The sequence below is a fragment of the Penaeus japonicus genome, unplaced genomic scaffold (genome assembly GCF_977035675.1).
Source record: "Penaeus japonicus unplaced genomic scaffold, GWHDUDI00000001_assembly GWHDUDI00000042, whole genome shotgun sequence".
Lineage (NCBI taxonomy): Eukaryota > Metazoa > Arthropoda > Malacostraca > Decapoda > Penaeidae > Penaeus > Penaeus japonicus.
The window spans coordinates 8213838-8226751 of NW_028234444.1; the positions used below are offsets into that span (position 1 = coordinate 8213838).

The following is a 12914-nucleotide window of genomic DNA, read 5'->3' on the forward strand; positions in this document are numbered from 1 at the left end:
CTTCACATAATCTTTATTTCGCTTATACCTTTAGATTGGGACATTAATTTGGGATTCGGTTTTTTGACATTCAGGTGCTTCGAAACTTCAGTCGTGAGCAGAGACTTCCGAACGTGATTTTACAAGAACGCAAAGAATACAATAATATTAGTGAAACGAAGGATGACTCATTATTCTAAAATGATGACGTTGCTGGTGATGGAGGTCGTGATTATGACGATGATAACACAAATAAAGCAATAATTATAATAACAATAACAATAATAAAAATAAACAATCATAACGAGAACAACAAAAGAAAGAAAAACATCAAAAACACTAACAAAAAGAAAACAATAAAAGAACAGCGAATCAAATGCAAAAATAACAAATCAATTCCTAGATCCTTTTCCCGCCCAAAGCGAACCGAAAAAAAGGAAGATCAAGGCGGGAAGTTGAGCGCGCCAACCTCATCTCCCTCCTTCCTCACGCCTGGAACCTCAAGGCCGGGCAAAGAACTAAAAGCCACGATGACACACGCAGAAATGAAGCCGCAGTTCTTTCAGTCATTGCTTGCCTCGCATGACACAGAGGAACGATCAATGAAACCTTGGCAATCTTGGGGTCGAAATGACACCGTTGTTTTCAAGTTCTGAAGCTCGGGACTGATCTTGAATTATATTTATTAAGTATGCAATGTACTCTTATGAACTACGGATAAATAGTTTCTACATTAATCCGCATATTAAACGTAATGTATATATATATATATATATATATATATATATATATATATATATATATATATATATATATATATATGTATATATATATAATATACCACGATCAAAGAATGTGTTTTTTTCTAACGGATATCTTTAAAATAAAGGTTGCTTGTCTCAACACTAGGGGAACAAATATAATATCATTAATGAAGCGAAACAAGAGGGCCAATGCAAAAGAGAGAGAGAGAGAGAGAGAGAGAGAGAGAGAGAGAGAGAGAGAGAGAGAGAGAGAGAGAGAGAGAGAGAGAGAGAGAGAGAGAGAGAGAGAGGAGAGAGAGAGGAGAGAGAGAGAGAGAGAGAGAGAGAGAGAGAGAGAGAGAGAGAGAGAGAGAGAGAGAGAGAGAGAGAGAGAGAGAGAGAGAGAGAGAGAGAGAGAGAGAGAGAGAGAGAAAGAGAGAGAAAGAGAGAGAAAGAGAGAGAAAGAGAGAGAAAGAGAGAGAGAGAGAGAGAAAGAAAGAGAGAAAGAGAGAGAAGAGAAGAGAAGAGAGAGAGATTTCTTGAGGCAGTCAGGGCCTCACCTCTGCGAGCATTCCAAACCGTCGGCAACCAATCGGCGTTAATACCTTAAGACCCGAGGCAAGTCTGTACCTTCCTCTTGAAATAAAGATAAACCAATCCACACAATCCACACACCCTGCACCTGACTTCATTGCACCTTTCACATCCTCATAAGAGTGAAGAGCGAGCGAGCGACTAGGCAAGCAAGCAAGCAAGCACGCAGACGTCAAATACAAGCCACACACGCCAAGAATTTCCTCCTGCAGACGACCCGGTCCATTCCGTTCCCAATTTCCTGCGGCGATCGGGAGGGCACAGCCTCTTGCGCGGGCCGTGAAGAAGGACCAGGTACTGTTGCATCGTTGCGTCCTGCCAAAGCGGTTCTCCTCTCGTTCGCGGAGGTTAGATTTATGCATTGTTTGGAGTGCAATTATTGGCTGGTGTTTCGGTGCGGGGTCTGGGGAATCGATGTCCAGTTCTTAAAGAAATTAAAAGTGCTATCGTTCCCTCATTCTCCGTCACCTTCTCTCTTTATAGATATACATACATACATACATATATATATATATATATATATATATATATATATATATTATATTATTTATACATATATACACATAAATGTGTTTGTGTGTGTGTGTGTGTGTGTGTGTGATGAATTTGTATATGTATATGTGTGTATATATATATATGTATATATGTATATGTGTGTATATGTATATATGTATATATGTATATATATAAATATAAATATATATATATATATATATATATATATATACATATATATATACATATATGCTTGCACATACACACATACACATATATGTATATATACGTATGTATATATATGTATATGTATATGTATATATATATATATATATATATATATATATATATATACATACACATATAAATAACACCAATTACATCGTTTTGAAGGCCACCATTATACACCCCTAGTGATTAGTCCTTGCCGCCTCCTCACATCTTCAACCAAATGATTGAGAATCCCCATAAATTTAAAAGAAGAACTTGAGTGAAGAGAATTGCTATTACAATTCGAGAAATTCCTATTACTTCCGGCTTCGCCCCTCCCACTCCCCTTCCCCCTCTCCCCTTCCCCCAACCTGGAAATTACTCAACGTCCTTCAGCTTAAGCGCCATCGATTTAACTGACACTTTAAAATGAAGTAATTGTGATTATCAAGAATTTTGACCTCGCCTTTATTGCAATTACTCAGCCTTATCTTGCCTAACTAAGGTTTCTTCCCCTTAAATTTTGACCTTTTTTATATCCGACAGAGAGAGGTATTAACAGACTTTAGATGCAAATAAATGAACATTCTTGCCCCCCAAAACATGATTCTTCTTCTTAAAAAAAATCCTAAACACTACTTTCAAAATTACTTCGAAGTCAAGTCCAAGCATTCCATAATACTTACACTCATACGTATTACCCAAGGTCTTTACTGGCCACAAGCTTATCATTATTCCACTCACTATCACTGTGATAAGAACAGCTACGGCCTCGCGAACATCTCAAGTCGAAGGGTGGAAAGAGCAGTGGTCACTCACGCACTCTCCCACTCTCTTTCTCTCTCTCTCTCTCTCCTCACACACCCCCTACCCCCTTCCACCCCCACCCATCTAGCCCGTATATTTATGCTATCTAGCCGCAAAACTCTATAGGTCTACGTGGCGCATTTCCCAACCCAGAATGCAGTTATATAGTCAAATATTTTCATTTATTTTCATTTACCTTATTTTTCATTTATTGGCGCGATTCCAAAATAAAAAGGGAAACTATACATGAGGTGTACTAATGCGTGCCTGCACCATTTGCCATCATGTTATGTATAAGAGCATCTATATCTATTCATTTATCTATTTATTTCTCGAGACTCTTGTGCTTGACTTCAACAAGCTAATCAAGAAGACATGCCCATGGAAATGACAGACAGTGCGTATTTCTGAGAGGAGTGAGAGGGGGAAGGGGGGGATGGGGGTGAAGTGGGAGGTGATAGGGAAGGTAGGGGAGGTGGGGGGTAAGGGTAAGGGGGCGTCAAGGTTCACTAGACAGCGCACTACCTCTGCCAACGCAAACATCCGCTAAGCTAACCCCTGACGCTCTCTCACACAGTACATTATTGAGAATACTTTCTTTTTATTCCTATTTCTTCTTGTATTATCCCTCTCTCTCTCTCTCTCTCTCTCTCTCTCTCTCTCTCTCTCTCTATATATATATATATATATATATGTATATTATATAAATATATATATATATGTATATTATATAAATATATATATATCCCCCATCTTTCTCTCACTTTCACTATCTGCCTCTCTCTGTATCTCTCTTTGACTATTATTTTTCTCTATCAATTTTTACCTGCAACAAATAAAATGAAAGGGAGTCACCATTCAGGGAATAATCGTAATATCAGAAGAAGAGGAAAAGACTAGAAAGAAGGAGGAGGAAAAGAAGCAACAACATCAGTAACAGCAACAGAAGAGGAGGCACAACATGAGGGAAAAGAAAAACAACACGAACAAGAAAGATCATAAGAAATATAAGACGACGACGACCAGGAGGAGAGAAGAAAAAAGAGGACGAAAAGAAGAAACACAAGAAGTACAAAACGAATAAGGAAGAGAAGCCGAAGAACACAACAACTACGCCGAACGCATCTTCTCCTGCTCCAACTTGGCGTCACGTAAATACACGCACACAAAAGATAATACTTCCACGATAGACCCTGACTTACACTGCCCTTTATCGAACAGCAACGGGATAGCACGGCAAAGAGTTCGTGTTACACTGTCACACTGTCAAACCCTATACTGAACCTTTCCCCCCCCCCCCCCCCCGTACATCACACTGAGGGTAGGTTGAACTTGGCCGATAGAAAAACACTAAGGTATACTTGATTAATACGCCTATTAGTGATAGCTAATATACATTAATATATATATCAATGGCGTGTTTCTTATTATTATTATCATCGTTATTGTTTTTATTATTGCCGCCCTTGTTAGAGACTTCTGTTTACTAGCATGTTTTTTTTTTATGAAGCTATTAATCTGTCAGTGTAAACCCATCATTCAACTACATAATGAAATGATTATGGTTGTTATACAGTAAGTGGTCAATTGTTATTCCTTCACATGAAATGATGTTCCACTTTAGGTGGTGCCCAGACCTTAACGATCTCTTTCCTTCTTTCTCTCTCTGTTTGCATAAGCTTTACATAAAGACAAATTGAAAATGCTCGCACAGGTGAAGCCCCCCCCCTCCTCTCTCTCTCTCTCTCTCTCTCTCTCTCTCTCTCTCTCTCTCTGTTTACAAAGGCTTTACATAAAAATAAATTGCCAGTTCTTTTTTATCAGTTCTTTGGTGACAAGATATGTTATCGCGCAGTAAAAGATCTTTATCAAAGACGTTCAATAAATTTGAAATGTTTACTGTCCGTGAATACCATTGATAAAATTCGCCAACGGACGGGTCTGTGTGACGTCCTTGCTCATTACTGGCCAGTGTTGGAGTGACGTTTTGATGACGTACTTGATAAGGAGTCAATTCCCAAATAAAAACGGCAATAATATATAACAAATGCCCAAAGCCGTTTACTACATAACTGAGAGGAAGGGAGGGAGATATTTGAAATCAATTACGATATTTTCCCCAGTCACTTCCTCCTTCCATGCGCTTACACCGGGCTTTTGTTCACTTATTCCTTCTCCTTTTTATCTTTCTCTTCCTCCTCCTACTCTTCTTCCTTTCTATTCTTTATTCCTCTTTCATCTTCCTTTTCGTTTCCCTTTCCACGCCATTCTCCCCAAGCAATTCAGACATTCACCCTTCGGTTTTCCTAATCGATGAATTTCTCCCCCAGAGTTTACCCCCACACTTACAGGAGATAAAGTCGACGTTTGGTTTTCGAGGAGGGGAGAGGAGAGCGGGCGGGGGTGAGATTGAAAGGCAAAGAAAAAGAACGAAAGAGAGAGGGTGGAATAGATAAATTGAGATTGTCAATGAAAGAGATGGCTAAAAAGAGAAAGGGGAAGAAAAAAAAAAAAACGAAAGAAAAAAAAAAGCAAACGAAAGAGCGATACAAAAAGAAGGAAAGGGAGGGAAAGTGAGAGCGAGTTTGTCCTTGTGTCCATCGATTCCTTCATCCTAATATTTACCCTGCATCACAACATGCAAATAATTTCTCATGACCTGCAGGAAGTTCGAGGCTCCAGTTAGGAGGCACACCAATGAAATCCTATAAACCGATATAATCAAAGACAATGTTCTGGAGCGCTTTCTTGCACACAAGAAGAACGAGCGCTTTTGACAGTACTCCTCTCCGCCAGATATGAATGAGTCCAAATCAACATGCATCCCAAGTATCTAAGCACCAGACTGTCTTGCCGAATTGCGCGTCATTGTGACATCATCTCGCCTCTAAGAAAGGGTTCAGTTGATATCATATGATAAGAAAACAAAGACAAAAAACGAAAGAAAGAAACAAAAAAAAAAGGCCTCCTACTTAACACCCGTACCCCCCACACACAAAGAGAAAGAGCGAGAGAAAGCGATAGAGAGAGAGAGAAAGAGAGAGAGAGAGAGAGAGAGAGAGAGAGAGAGAGAGAGAGAGAGAGAGAGAGAGAGAGAGAGAGAGAGAGAGAGAGAGAGAAAGGGGGAGAGAGAGAGAGAAAGGGGGAGAGAGAGAGAGAAAGGGGGAGAGAGAGAGAGAGGGAGAGAGAGAGAGAGAGGGAGAGAGAGGGGGAGAGAGAGGGAGAGGGAGAGAGGGAGGGAGAGGGAGAGGAGGGAGAGGGAGAGGGAGAGGGAGAGGGAGAGAGAGGGAGAGAGAGAGAGAGAGGGGGGAGGGAGGGAGAGAGAAGCTAGAATAATAGGTAAAACCAACTACCTCCAAGCAAGAAAACCGTAGTAAACCCAAAAATGACAACATACATTAGAAATGACACAAAGGCACCCGTTTTCTTTAAGCCTAAGTCTTTCATAAAAGCCACTTTACAGCGATCTCTGACATGTGTTTCACTTCTCAGCCTTTTCTCTTGACAGTTCATGCCTATCAGTCTCAAAGAATTACCGAGATGTGAAAATAGACTTTACAGGGAAAATTCTACTAGCTCAGACAACCAACAAAAGGTTCAGATACAATCAAATCTACAATTTTGAACAAGAAAAATATATAAAAGGCTTATAACACTTTGAATCGTATATCTACCGCTTATTCATAAAACTGATATAGTCTTACATTACGTAAAAAATATCCGATTCCATACTACGCGAACCTCTATATATATGTCAATAAGTGACATCAAGTTTGGAGACATAACGGGGCCGTCAAGCAAGACTGGCCACTCCACTCCGGTCTGTTTCGAAACGAAGCCAACTAAAATATTCGTCTTAACGGAAATTAAACAGGCATTTTCGAGTTTCATTCACGACGAAGAGAAGGCAAATCTTTGAATGTTAATCGAGGTAAAATAAAACTAAACTAAACACCGCGTTTTTTTCAGGCGTTTATTTCCTGTAAATCAGTGGGCCTACCTTACACTACCCTTGTAACGGAGAAAGATATAAACATTGTTGTTTATCAGGAGAGCTAAATAATCAATATCGCTCGAGCGGTGTGGCCTAATGTGTATATCTGTGTGTACATGTGTGTGTGTGTGTGTGTGTGTGTGTGTGTGTGTGTGTGTGTGTGTGTGTGTGTGTGTGTGTGTGTGTGTGTGTGTGTGTGTGTGTGTGCATCTGTGTAGGTGTGTGTGCATCTGTATATGTGTGCATCTGTGTGCGTGTGCGTGTGCGTGTGCGTGTGTGTGTGTGTGTGTGTATGTGAGAGAGAGAGAGAGAGAGAGAGAGAGAGAGAGAGAGAGAGAGAGAGAGAGAGAGAGAGAGAGAGTTAATTGTATGTCAATGTGAGTGAGTGAGTGAGTGAGTGAGTGAGTGAGTGAGTGAGAGAGAATTGTCTGTAAATGTGAGTGAGAGAGAGACAGAGATAGAATCACCATAAAACATGAATGATTCGGAAACCAAATGAATGATGGGAGTCAATCCCACATCCTATGAAATGGTTATCCCCGGAGACTCCACCAAGAAGAATAACACAAAGACAGCGAGACTTCAATCCAAATTCTCCTCACTCCACTTCTATTTCCTCATCAATGGTACCCAGAGCCTCATGCCACCATCCACTTCACAAACCCACTTACAAACAGAAGTAAAAAAAAAAACAATGTAAATCAAACTATGAAAAAAGAAAGATAAACAAATGTGTCACTCTAATTCTCCATAAAAGCGGTTTTATCACCAGAAGCGAGTGATGTTATCTTTTCGCCGATAACACTAACAAGGTAGACGGGGTTAAGCTTTGGAGACTTTGATAACTCTCTTCAATTCTGAACAGTGCCAGTTTCTATATTCCAGTCAATAAATAAATATTTATTATGGCAGACATTTCTTGCTATCGTTGTGAACTAGCGACCTGACCTTACCGATCTTGAACCTCGACAAGTGTCTTCAAAACTCTTTTTAATTTTTCCTACTCCCAATCATTCAATTAAATCAATAAAAAAGCAAGAATTCGTTGAGCAGTAGGGTAGCGACCTGACCTGACCTGATTCATATGCATGAATGACAAGGCGATCGCTATATCGATTCGACTTGCTTTCTTCACCCGGTGGAAATGATAACAGATAAGATCGATAGTTCAATGTTTATCTTGAGTTGGGCCCTAATGCCACTTGGCTGTCCAAACACATCTTAGCTTGTTTGTACTGACGTAATCACTATCATCAAAATTATCATTACCGTGATCTCTACGACTACTACCACTACTAAAGCGTAATTATCTATTCCTCTTTCTATTTCCGAATGTTTTTTTTTTTCTTTTTTTTTTCTTTTTTTTCATTCTAAGGTCTGATCGCAAAGGAAATTGTCAAAGTGAGGCTTGTCTAAACAACACCCTTGCCTAAGAGTCTCTGTGAAGTACCATTGTATAATATAATGGCTTTAAGGTATAACTACTAAGTTACATGACTCGCGTTCGCCAGTATATGAAAATATAAAAAAAAGAATATTAAACCCGTATGCAGAGTGGAGGCAAAATGCTAAGCATAAGAACCACTCGGCAGAAGCCCAGATCAATCATCTCAGCATATTACCAGCTAACAGTTACCATACATATATCACACAAAACCACATGTTGCTTACATGCACTACATGGTTATTCTATACCGGGCAAAACAAAAGGTCTGGAAATGGTCTGTGATGCTGGCGACTAGTAAACTACCACTCCGTCAGAGGGCCGTTCCTATACTTATATCTCCCCTCTGCATACGTTCTATTTATAGTATTATCCGTTCTATCATAAGGGATATATCGGATTTCTTTTAGAAAAAAAGTCTACCTATTGTATTATATGTTAATTGTAATATATTTCTATTAATTTATTAGCGTTATCTGATCAGCGTTATAAACTCGCAATTATTTCAACTTCGTCGGTGGGCCACATGCGCTGTCGAGGGTACGGCTCACAGGGCGACCCTTCTGTGGCATGATTTTGACAATTCAGTCTAGTCTAGACGTTTGCTTCTTCCCTTCTTAAAAACACTTTCGACTATGTAGGGCACACAGACCTTGTACAGTTTCTGTCAAAAAATAATTAAAAAAAAATAATAATAAATAATAATTTATGGCTGAGAAAATATTCCCCTTAACAAATGCTTTAATTCTACCTAACGTCAACTATTTACTCTATCCCTTGAATATTACTCTCTCTCTCTCTCTCTCTCTCTCTCTCTCTCTCTCTCTCTCTCTCTCTCTCTCTCTCTCTCTCTCTCTCTCTCTCTCTCTCTGTGTGTATGTGTGTGTGTGTGTGTGTGTGTGTGTGTGTGTGTGTGTGTGTGTGTGTGTGTGTGTGTGTGTGTGTGTGTGTGTGTGTGTGTGTGTGTGTGTGCGCGCGCGCGTGACACAACCACAGTGAGAGACGTAAGAAAAATAAATAAAGAATGAGAGAAAAAAGGAAAACTGTAAACGAAAGAGAAATAAAGTGGACACACGTGAAACAAATCCGTAAAGGACCTGTTGCATCATTTAAACGTAGTTGCAACACAATCCAGTTTTTTCATCTGGCAAGTTCTACTAACATGATAAGCCATTTGTTCACCTGACGTAACCAGACTGATAAGATTATTTACTTATCAGAACAAAAGATCGTTGGATAAAAACGGACGAATGATAAAATAAATTCATGCCTATATATTTGACAACAGCAGCAATGATGAAATAACCAAATGAATGTCAAAATCCCTGGTAAAATGATTGTAATAACATTAATGACAATATGAACAATAGCAATAATGACAAATACATCAACAATACTAATATTAATAATAATCGAAATAACAATATTATTGATGATAGTAATAATAATAATAATAGCAGTATTACTAGCAACAGTAGTTTTAACAACCATGGATACCGACCACGTTGATAATACCTGTTAGCATCATCCATGACTAATCTGGTGACCTAAGCAAGAGTTTAGCTGGCGCCACCACCCCCGCGGCACCCGATTCTACCGCCAATCATGGTCTTATTACAGAAAATGCATAACTTTGTTTTACATATGATATCAATCAAAAGAAAGAGTACAATGTGCATGACGTAGCTGAGTTCTACATTGTTCATTACCTAGCATTTTTTGCGGCAGACATCTATGGCATCATGACAGGACAGCTGTTGGGAGAGAGAGGAAGAGAGAGAGGACATAAAGAAGGAGAGAGAGAGGAAGAGAGAGAGGACATAAAGAAGGAGAGAGAGAGAGAGAGAGAGAGAGAGGGAGTGAGAAAGCGAGAGAGAATGAATCACCCGTCCATAATTTTACTTTAATTGCAATAAGTAAATCAAACAACATCAAAATAACAACATTTTAGATACAACTTTCTAAAGACTAATGGGTTGAAATCCTTCCTCTATATCCCAGCCGTGTAGCAGCGTCAGTTTTAACGCCCCCACCCCACCCCGCCCGGTCAAATTTCGTGTCTTTAAACCGAAACGTAAAATCAGTAACATTTAAAAAAAAAATGCAGTGATGAATAACACCCCGACATCACCCACTTCAGTCTGACGAGGAGTCTTACTGAACACAATACCCAACGGTTTTAATATTTCCTTATTATTGTGGCGGTACTTCCCTCGTGTACTTACCTGGCTTCGGTTTGATCGTTTCCGTTCTCTGGGGTGCCGAGGAAGCGGGGAACAGCGACTCCAGCTCTTTGGGTACATCTCCCTGAAGGTAAGTGAGAAGTATGTAGTAGTAGTAGTAGTAGTAGTAGTAGTAGTAAAAAGTCTTTACCCATAGGAGATGGAGGAAGTATACAGAAAACGTGATCTAGTCGCTGCTAAGTCGTTTATCTTTTGTTATTATTTAGCCTGTTGCGAATGGGTGTCATGGAATACATGATGCACGAGTTTTTGGCTTGAAGACGGCCATGCTGGTATATTTGACGCGAGAGCAGATCGGCGTGTTACTTTATCAAACTTTTAGTAATATAACTAATATTCACCGATATATGTATAGTTTAAAATCCCAAACGTAGATGGCAACACTTCCGCCAAGCACCAGCACCGAAGAAAAGTCTTTAATTAACGGCGTCTTTCCACGGTCTCTACCGAGTATCAGCTTCAGAGAACGATAACAAGGTGTCGACCTCCTGCTCTGAACTACCGGCGTTGCAGGGTATGCGGGCAGAAGAGAAGACCCAGACCATATGCGCGTTTGCAATGTGCTCCTGTGCCAGTATGACTGTTTTATGCTGTGGCATTCGCAGTCAGAAGCAAGAGTTTCCTTCCTCTTCCCCATCTCTTCATATTGTTTTCAAAGGGGAGATCATTTATTTCGTGATTATTAAGGAAAGTACACGAACACGAAAAAATAGTCACTTTTTGTCCTTCCCCAACATTTGTAAAGACCATCTAACAGTATAGCAATACACACAAAAAAAATACAAAAAAAAAGGATTGAATTATAGCGAGAATGAAATAGAGCACGAAAAATCGCAATATATAGAGTAAAGCTCCCTCGCTCGGAAATAAAACCTATCTAGGGTGTTGCCCAAGTACATATAAATCACAAAACAGCAATAAATAAACAACAAATACCCATACGTCTGTCTGACATACAATACTGAATTTCATCTCTTTTTACATTTTGTAACTTGACTTCCACACTGTTTATTTTTCCTTTCTTATCATTTATATTAACCTATATTTTTTACCGTTCCATCCACCCTTCATTTAAATGAAAAGAAAAGAAAGAAAGATAAAAAAAGTTTTGTTCCCCTGATAAATATTTTAACCAAAGGACATTGGCATGATCAATACTGCTGACAAGGCAGACGATGTTTTATAAGGAAATACCATACATGGTGATATCATATCTAGCTTATTAGATAAAATTTATAATGGTATATGAGGTGGGAATGACTGAGAAAGGGGGAGGAAAGAAAGAAGGAAAGAATGAGAGATAAGGAGGAGAAAGAGGAGAGGGAGAGAGAGCAAGAGAGAGAGAGAGCAAGAGAGAGAGAGAGCAAGAGAAAGAGAGAGCAAGAGAGAGAGAGAGAGCAAGAGAGAGAGAGAGAGCAAGAGAGAGAGAGAAAAAGAGAGAGCAAGAGAAAGAGAAAAAGAGAGAGCAAGAGAAAGAGAGAAAAAGAGAGAGCAAGAGAAAGAGAAAAAGAGAGAGCAAGAGAAAGAGAGAAAAAGAGAGAGCAAGAGAAAGAGAGAAAAGAAAGTGAGAGTGAGAAAAGAGAGAGAGACTGAGAAAAGAAAGAGAGAGAAAAGAAAGAGAGAGAGAGAAAGAGAGAGAGAGAGAGAGAGAGAGAGAGAGAGAGAGAGAGAGAGAGAGAGAGAGAGAGAGAGAGAGAGAGAGAGAGAGAGAGAGAGAGAGAGAGAGAGAGAGAGAGAGCAAGAGAGAGAGAGAAAAAGAGAGAGCAAGAGAAAGAGGAAAAGAGAGAGCAAGAGAAAGAGAGAAAAAGTGAGAGCAAGCGAAAGAGAGAAAAAGAGAGAGCAAGAGAAAGAGAGAAAAAGAGAGAGCAAGAGAAAGAGAGAGAGAGAGAGGGGGGGGGGGAGAGAGAGTGTGTAAGTGGCCGTGATGCGGTCAGCAGGCGTTTCTTAGGTGAGTTGCGTTCAGTAGACTTCGGAGGCAAAGTGTCAGTGTGACACGCGTAGTGGCAAGGAACAATCCAGACGAAGCTTCAAGTTTACAGTTTATTCTGGGCAGCGATAGTACAGAAGCGGAACAGCGGGTGTCCCCTGGTCTTTCTTGTCTGACCAAGACTTACCAAGGGGCTCCTTACATATGAGCCAAGGGCAGATTCCCTACGTAAAGAGAGGCCTCCATGACCAAATATGGTATGTAGGCTTGGGTATTGGCTCGCGTCGTTTAGGCGAAGCGAAAAAGTCATAACACAGGAAGGAGGGCGAGGGCCCATCAGACAACTACGGCGCACTGTGGCGGACATAAGTGTTGTTTGTCTTTCCCTTTGCAAGAGCTATGTATTGATGCAACACTTCCTTCATCACATTACAAATGTCACATGTCAAAAGAAAACACGTGATTCACTCACATCCTG

The 12914-nt window shown here is 39.9% G+C and overlaps 1 protein-coding gene across 1 annotated transcript in view; it reads right to left on the bottom strand.

Annotated features, from left to right (window-relative positions):
• Positions 1 to 12914, bottom strand: part of LOC122246867 (PIH1 domain-containing protein 1) — a 32987-nt gene that overhangs the window by 13296 nt on the left and 6777 nt on the right. The window contains exon 2 of the mRNA XM_043005637.2: positions 10492 to 10573. Coding sequence (XP_042861571.2) covers positions 10492 to 10573 — 82 coding nt within the window. The remainder of the gene's footprint in view (positions 1 to 10491; positions 10574 to 12914) is intronic.